At 40.6% G+C, this 9,001-nt stretch overlaps 2 protein-coding genes across 2 annotated transcripts; one reads left to right on the top strand and one right to left on the bottom strand.

Moving 5' to 3' along the window:
- On the top strand, positions 394 to 1,696 carry LOC109350295 (uncharacterized protein At4g28440-like). The gene is made up of 4 exons (XM_019591547.1): positions 394 to 646; positions 966 to 1,135; positions 1,456 to 1,509; positions 1,601 to 1,696. The coding sequence occupies exons 1-4, from the start codon at positions 394 to 396 to the stop codon at positions 1,694 to 1,696; spliced, it is 573 nt and encodes a 190-aa protein (XP_019447092.1).
- Positions 4,588 to 7,100, bottom strand: LOC109350125. The gene is made up of 2 exons (XM_019591308.1): positions 5,775 to 7,100; positions 4,588 to 5,670 (listed from the first exon to the last, which is right to left on the bottom strand). Exons 1-2 carry the CDS (start codon positions 7,098 to 7,100, stop codon positions 4,588 to 4,590), a joined length of 2,409 nt encoding a protein of 802 aa, XP_019446853.1.

Genomic DNA, 9,001 nt, shown 5'->3' with positions numbered 1-9,001 from the left:
ATAAGGTTCCTTTCTTCTTGCCTTCATTTCATCTTGCATTCCCGTGACAATTCCTTCCTCTCAACTCAACATTCATTTCTTCATTTGGTCGATGTCATCTCTGTCCCTTTTCTTTTCTTTCTCCCGCCAAGTTCTCTTTCTCTTCTCTTCTGCACAATAGCAAAGTTTCAAAGAATAGATAAAGAGAAAATGAACTTCTTCTCCTTTTGGGTCGTGTTCTCTTTGGTTCAATGGAGATAATGTGTCGTTTTCGTAAAGCCTAGAAGATAAATGAAATCCCCAAATCCGTGGAAGAAAAAGAGAATAAGGTTAGGGTTTAACATTCTCACTCATCATTCATTCACTCATCCCCACCCCTCCTCTCTCTCTTTGAATCCAACCTAAAAACGAAGCATGGCAGCACTACCGACAACGACTGCTACAACATCGGTGAAAAGGAAGCCGATGTTCATAAAGTTGGAATGGCAGAAAACAAACACAAATGGTCTCAATTTAACTGTGAAGGTTTTGTCCTGCGAACAGATAAAGAGCGTCCCTAACAAGGGAAATGGGTCGTCGAGTCTCATCGCTCGCCCTTCATGTATCGCTGAGTGCCTCATTGACGACGAAACTGGTTCCGCTCTCTTCACTGCTTGCAATGAACAAGGTAATATCTTATGCTTACTTTTCTTTTATTTCATTCCTAAGAATTGTTTTCATTATATTTAATTTATGCATCTATTTGATATTTGTGAGACCGTGACTATACTAATTCAATCATATTTAATTGGTAATTTGTTTGATTTTTCTTTCATGAGAATTAGTATGTAATCAATAAGCTATTTTGAAATAAGCTAAAAAGAGCTTTTTTGATAAGCTCTTCTATCATTATTTGTAAGTATATCTCTCCTCGTCCCTGCTTAATACCATATTTTCAAGTATTATAACATTGTGTGGTTATTTACTTTGGCTTTTTTGTTGCGCAGTGGACCTCATGAATCCAGGGTCAACTTTAATTCTGCAAAATGCAAATATTGTTATGTTCAATGGATCAATAAGGCTAGCAGGTGATAAATGGGAGCACATTGAAGTCACTGATCCTGCAAGTTTTGAGGTTAAGGAGGATAACAATTTCTCTTTAGTTGAATATGAGATGGTTAATGTTGTTGAAGAGTTATTTTAACTTTTAGGAGTGACTCATTTTTTTAGTCACCAGAAGTTCTAATTTTTATATTGATAATTTTCATGTTTTAGCCTAATTTATGTGGCAACTGCCAACAAATGATATTAAGGTTGCAAACAAACCAGTTTTGATGTGTTTATGCTCAACATGCAAGTAAATATTGTTATGTATTTCCTTAATATAATAATTTCTATAGAACAATATACAATGAAGAAATAATTTGTTTCCCTTTTTATTGCCATTCTGATTGATATGTTTAATAACAATTCATTGCCACTATCATATTTTTAAAGGAAATTGGAGGAGTTCTATTTGTCTTTGGCAGTAGGTTTGGATATATTCTTCTGGTAAGTTTTTGTCCCTACTCAGGTTGAACTTCTTGTGCTTATGGTTTTATCTGTTTGAGAACTTAATATATTGTGTTCGTTTTTATTGTAGAACGGATTCTGTTCGGTTGCTATTCTTTATAGGATGAAGAACTCGATTCCCAAAAGACGACTAAGGAAGAAGACACCAAAATCAAAGACAAATTAGAAATTAGAGCTAAGATGTAACCTGTGTTTCAGCATTTTGGAGTAGTTACTTAAAGTAAACATTTTTGTACTATTGTTTTTGTCACTTGGCACATAATTTGATTATGGATATGCAAAACAAATAAATCTGCACCTTCTTCAATAAGCACGAAATGGACCATAGTAGGAAAAAAGTATTGTGTCATCTTTCTGAGTGATTGAGCAAATAAATGATAAAATTAATAAGAAAGATGTAACAAAGGAAGTAGATATCCTTTAACATGTATATAGACTCCTACACAAAGTGCATGTAACATGTCATTAGAGTACATAGCTGATATTTTGTAAAACTAAATCAATCATGCCTCCTTATTCTTCAATATCTATAGTTTAAAAAAAACAAATTGAAGAAATGAACTATCACAACAAGTTCAATTTTTTATTTCTATATTTTTGCAAATGCAAATTTGACACTTGTATCTTCTATGAAATCCATATGATGTCTATATAAACTATAAAGTCAGTTTTAGCATATCATGACTGCCACCAAATTTGAAAGTGAAATTGCAAACATGTTTGCACCAGATTATATTATTGTGCCAAACATTACAAAGCATGATATTGTATTTAATCTCTTATAGACACTGGTATCGAGTTAAAAGAATGTAAAAGAAAGAATTAAAGGAAAAGCCCCTAACCCACTGTCAACGTGACTTGTGGTAGGGTTCTAACAGATTTATTATGTAGAAGATGATGTTACAAGTATAGAGTGCAAGATTACAATAGGATCCTTGATCCCTCCTGGTTCCACAACCAGTTTACTTTCTAATATTTTCCTGCCTTCAAACTAACTGACTCCTCCTTTTATAGCTAGCTCATCCTCTAGTTAACTAACTCAGGATAACTACCAATTAACTATACTTCTCTTCCCCCTGGTGTACACACGGGTGCCACCTTGTCCTCAAGGGGAAACTTCGGAAACCTCTCCTGAAATAATGCTGCCGATTCCCGAGAGTTGTCACATGCAGGTGACTGAACCCTTTTAATCAAAACCTCGATATGCCCCTGCTTATCCTCTCTCCATCCAACAACATCTTTGGGTTCCACTTCCAGCTCATATTCTTCATTCAACATAAGAGGAAGTGGAAGGGGTTGCTGATTTGGCTTGAGAGCCTTCTTTAACAAAGACACGTGGAATACCGGATGCACCCTTGCTTGAGCCGGCAAACCCAACTTGTAGGCAACCATTCCCACCTTCTCTATAATTTGGTAAGGACCATAGAACCGGGTTGCTAGCTTGGCACACGACCTGTCTGCAACGGACTTGAACTTGTAAGGTTGCAATTTCAAATAAACCCAATCCCTCACTGAAAACTCCACCATACGCCTATGTTTATCTGCTTGAACCTTCATATAATCTTGGGCCTTGAGAAGATTCTGTTTTAACTCCCCCAACACTTCATCTCTCCGCTGCACTAGTAGGTTAACCTCATCAACCTTGGAGGAAATCCCTTTAACTAACGTAGGAGGATCATAACCATACAATGCTTTAAAAGGGGTCATACCTGCCTCCCCCTGATAAGTTGTATTATACCAGAACTCTGCCCAAGAAAGCCAATTCAACCACTGCTTTGGTTTGGGTCCAACGAAGCATCTCAAATAGGTTTCAAGACACCTATTTACCACTCCCGTTTGTCCATCTGTCTGAGGATGGTAAGACGTACTGAGTTTTAATTGAGTCTCGGATAGCCTAAACAACTCCTTCCAAAACTGGCTCAAAAATATTGGGTCCCTATCCGACACAATAGTGGACGGAAACCCATGAAGTTTCACCACTTCCTGAACAAAAATTACAACCACCTCACGGGCTATAAATGGGTGACCCAATGCAAAAAAATGTGAATATTTAGACAAACGATCCACCACTACAAAAATCGTATCCTTACCTCGAACCTTCGGTAATCCTCCAATAAAATCCATGGATATTTCGGTCCAGACTTGAGTGGGAATAGGTAATGGTTGCAACAACCCCCCAGGAGATAAGGTGGAGTGTTTAGCTCTCTGACATACATCACACTCCTCCACAAACTTCATGATAGCCTTCTTCATTCCCTCCCAATATAAGAAACTGGCTACTCGCTTGTAAGTTCTGAAAAATCCTGAATGTCCCCCCATAGGTGTAGTGTGACATTCAGCCAAAATAGATGGAATTCGGTTTGAAGTTCTAGACAGAACCATTCTACCTTTGTACATTAGCAACCCATTCTTCATTTGGAATTCTGGATGGGACGTAGGTGAAACTAATAGGTCTTGTACCACCTGCCGCCACTTCGGATCCTGTTGAACTTCTGACATCCAATCCTCAACGTCCTCTGTTGTTAAGACTGACAAAGTGGAATACATATCCCTCATGGATAAGGCATCTGCAGCTGAATTCTCGTTCCCTGGCTTATATTGGATCTCAAAGTCTAACCCAATCAGTTTGACAGCCCACTTGAATTGTTCGTCACTAAACAACCTCTGTTCCGTCAAGAACTTGAGACTTCTCTGGTCCGTTTTGATAATAAAATGTCGGCCCAAAACATAGTGTCTCCATCGCTGCATGACTTGTACCAAAGCCATCAATTCCTGCTCATAAACTGACTTCAATTGTGCCCTAGAAGAGAACCCCTTACTCCAAAAGGCCAACGGTCTCCCTTCCTGCATTAAAACCGCACCCAACCTGGAACTAGAAGCATCGGTCTCAATCATAGAGACCTTAGAGAAATCTGGAACAACAAGTTTGGGTAGATCCACCATGGTAGTCTTCAAACATTCAAAAGCCGCAAGTGCCTCTATAGTCCAACTGAAACTATCTTTCTTCAACATCTCTGTCAACGGTTTAGCAATCTTCCCATAGTTCTTTACAAACCTTCAATAGTATCCCGTTAAACCCAGGAATCCCCTCAATCCTCTGATATCAACCAGCTTCGGCCATGTCTGCATCACCTCAATTTTGGATTGATCCGCGGCTACCCCTTCCCCGGAAATAATATGGCCGAGGTACTCCAGACTACCTTGACCAAAACTGCACTTCTTTTTGTTGGCCTTGAGACCATTCTGATGTAACACTACCAATACCTGCTCCAAATGAGACACATGGCTGACTAGATCCTTGCTGAATACCAGAATATCGTCAAACAAAACCAGCGCAAACTGCCTTAGGAAGGGTTTCAAAACCTCATTCATAAGGGCTTGAAACGTAGACGGAGCATTAGTGAGACCGAAGGGCATTACTAAGAACTCGTAGTGCCCTTCATGAGTCCGAAAAGCAGTCTTCGGAATATCTTCCTCCCTCATTCGTATCTGATGATACCCTGATTTCAGATCTAGCTTTGAAAAAATCTTCGCTCCACCTAACTCATCCAACAATTCTTCTATCACCGGAATTCGAAACTTATTCGGAACAGTGACCTTATTCAAGGCTCGATAGTCGATGCAAAACCTCCACCCGCCATCCTTCTTCTTAACCAAAATAATAGGGCTAGAATAGGGACTGATGCTCGGTCGAATTACCCCTGCCTGCAACATTTCCCCTACCAATTTCTCAATTTCCGACTTCTGAAAATGGGGACATTTGTAGGGTTGTATATTGGGAATGTCAGCCCCCTCTTTCAACCGTATGGCATGATCATGTCTCCTTTCAGGGGGTAGCCCCTGTAGGTCCTGAAACACAACATCATACCTCTCTAACACGACCAACAACTTATCTAGTACAACCTGATCACCTAGCGGAACCTTCGGTGTTGGCATACAATGAAGCATCAACCCTTCACCCTCCTCTTTCAGAACTTGTAGGAAAGCCCCAAAGGTTAGTTGCGTTCTGGATAGGTTAGGATCCCCAATTATTTTATACCACTCCATTCCCTTTTTAACTGACAATTCTAGCTTCCCGAAATCTGCCTTCACCTCCCCGAGCCCGGCCAACCAGTCTAAGCCCAACACCATGTCCACCCCCTTAATCCGAATAAGTAGAAATCCTGCAGAAATTCTAAGTTCTGGATCTTTAGACATAGAGCCTCGCATTTGCCTTGACATTGTACGCGATGGCTATCCCCCACCTCCACCACATAGCTAGGAGTATCAACCACCGCTAGCTGCAACTGTGCTACCAAATCAGTGGCAACAAAATTGTGGGAAGCCCCACAATCCAGCAGAATAACCACAGTTCTTCCCAGAAATTCTCCCGAAACCTTCCAAGATTTCATAGAAGTCAAACCTACCATAGAATATAGAGATAATTGCAAAGACTTGAATTTCCCCACTTCATCTTCCTCATCTTCCTTGCTATCGCTGCCCTCTTCGTCCTCCTCATCTAGCCATAACATTCTGAGTTGTTTATTCTTGCAACGATGCTCTCTACTATACGGTTCATCACATTTAAAGCACAACCCCTTGTCTCTTTTGTCTTTCAATTCGGAGCTGGTGAGATGACGAAACTCGCCTCCTCTTGCTCGGGAGCTCGCTGTGAAGCTTGCTGATCCAGTACTGGTGATGTGGCTCCCCCCGCTCTGCCCCACTGCTCTATCCGGCACTGTCCTTGAGTCAACCGTGACTACCTTCTGGTAGGAATTATTTCTGGCATACCTGACAGCCTTACCTCCATAACCCGATCCTCCAAGGTGCACCACCTCATTCCTCTTCTCTACCATTAACGACTTCCGAACAATCTCCGCTAAAGACGATAATTCAAAAAGCCTTACCTCTGCTTGAATGTCAGCCTTCAACCCATTCAAGAAAATCCCCTTTGCGAAATCTTGATCCATCTCTTTAAGGGCCCCGATGTATTTTTCGAATTCCTCCACGTATTCTTCCACACCCCCAGTTTGCTTCAACGAGAGTAACACCTCAAAGGGATTTTGCATCATGGATGGTTGGAACCTCCGGATCACCGCTACCTTGAACCCCTCCCACGTAGGTTTAGGGTTGCACCTCTCGAACCACTGGAACCACGTTAATGCCCTCCCTTCCAACGCCATTAGAGTGGCTTGCATTCTCTCATGTTCGGTAACACCTCGTAACGCGAAGTACCTTTCCAATTTACACGTCCACCCGAAAGCGTCGTCCCCACTGAAAACTGGAATTTCCAGCTTCCTCCATGGTTTCTGCCCTGAGTCGACGTCTTCCTTTCGAATACCCCTGGCGTCTGGGTTCGCCCAATGCTCCCCACCAACCTCGCTGGATTCATCTTCCCCAATTTGCGTGGGAATCCCCAGTTTGGTTGCGATAGCCGCGAGAAGATCTTCGGTTTTCCTTGCTCGTGTTTCGTTACGCTCCATTCGTACCCTCATCTTTTCCTCTGCCTTCTTGGTGCGGGCCTCACTGAGTTCCAGTTGCGTCCGTAATTCTTCCCGTTCTTGGTTCCAATCTTCATTGCTCCTGGCCATCTTTCTTGTTACCACCATATGCGTCACAACAGAAGTTTTTCAGGCACCAGGTCGGTGCTCTGATACCAGTGATAGACACTGGTATCGAGTTAAAAGAATGTAAAAGAAAGAATTAAAGGAAAAGCCCCTAACCCACTGTCAACGTGACTTGTGGTAGGGTTCTAACAGATTTATTATGTAGAAGATGATGTTACAAGTATAGAGTGCAAGATTACAATAGGATCCTTGATCCCTCCTGGTTCCACAACCAGTTTACTTTCTAATATTTTCCTGCCTTCAAACTAACTGACTCCTCCTTTTATAGCTAGCTCATCCTCTAGTTAACTAACTCAGGATAACTACCAATTAACTATACTTCTCTTCCCCCTGGTGTACACACGGGTGATAAGGGGCTTCTGATACTTATCAATCTCCAACCATGAATGCCAAGTCATGAAAAATAACTATGTTAATATGTTAAACACAATTACTACCATATCCAAAGAGGTGGAATGCATTACTAGTCAGATTTACATGGAGCCATTTGGAATTTTTGGGACTTATATAGCTGCCCCACCACCATGAATACATTATCTTTGGTTTTGTTTTTGTATATAATTTGTGTCACTGAGTCACTCAATGGTTGTGAAATTTATCATATCTTCATACTTATCTTTGAATGATGGTAGTCATGGATTAGAATTAAAGAACTAATTACATGAGTTTGGTAAATGCATACTTTATGTAGGAACATATGTTTGAAAATTGAAACCCCTAATTTTTTTGATGCAGTAAGGGGAGCTCAAAACTCAAAGACACAAAAGACACCTACAATCCTCTACAATAAATAGTATAAGCACTATCCAGTAACAACTTTACATAACAAAAACTGAGAGCAAAATCAAAAACATGAAAATGCCTATTCAGCTCTAAACCATGCTTCACAAGCTCGTCTTCAACACTGTTGGCTTCTTGGAAAACATGGGTACAAGACACACACTGAAAGGTGGAGATAATAGAACGGATCTGGTTAACCAGCATAGCACAAGGATGGTGCCTTGGGCATCCAGAATCCAACATTTGGATGTTTTAAGGTGAGTCGGATTCAACAGAAACCTTCTAGAAACCCCACTAATGAAGCATATGAAGACCAAGGAGAATTCCCCACAATTAAACCTGAGTAACTAAGCACTGCCCGAACTGAGATGAAAAAGTAAATAAAAAAAACACCAAGTTCATCCCGAATCACACCCTCATTAGCCGCTATATTTCTAGATCCTCAAAAGGCACCATCTGAATTTAATTTAACCCAACCCGATTTAGGAGGAAACCAATGGATAATCGATAAGTTCGGGTGGGCATTTCTCACCACCGATAGGTGGCCCTGCTGCATAGCTGTGGCTGTGTAGAAGCTTCGACCATATATTTCTATTTTCTAAGTAGAGATGTGGAGGAGTAATCGTAACCTGCTCAAAAATTAAATTGTTTATGCTCCTCCATATATCATCCATGGCAATACCAAAAACCAAGGACCAATCTGCATTACTAGATATGGAATCTGTCCTAGACAGGCTTGAAAGGTACCCGTCCTACAAATTCCTTTTAAAAAATTATCGTTCGGTGGATTTGGAGAAAAGTCCTCCAGATGTCGCTAACCCAAGCACAATCGTGGAAGGCATGCAGATAGGGGTGGCAATTGGATGAGTTTGGATGGATTTGGATATGGATCCTAATGGATGGATAGAAAACTATCCATCAATCCATATGAATCCATTACATCACATTTTTAAATTATCCAATCCATCCATTCTATCCATGTATCCATTTTAATAGATTGGATGGATGGATATCCAACCCACTTTTTTTAATTTGAACAAAACATTTTTAATAAAGCAATTTGAAGAATAAAAATTCTTTTAAAA

The sequence above is a fragment of the Lupinus angustifolius genome, chromosome LG01 (assembly GCF_001865875.1).
Source record: "Lupinus angustifolius cultivar Tanjil chromosome LG01, LupAngTanjil_v1.0, whole genome shotgun sequence".
NCBI lineage: Eukaryota > Viridiplantae > Streptophyta > Magnoliopsida > Fabales > Fabaceae > Lupinus > Lupinus angustifolius.
Note: the sequence above shows the minus strand (reverse complement) of the source record. Positions and strands in the feature narration are given on the sequence as shown.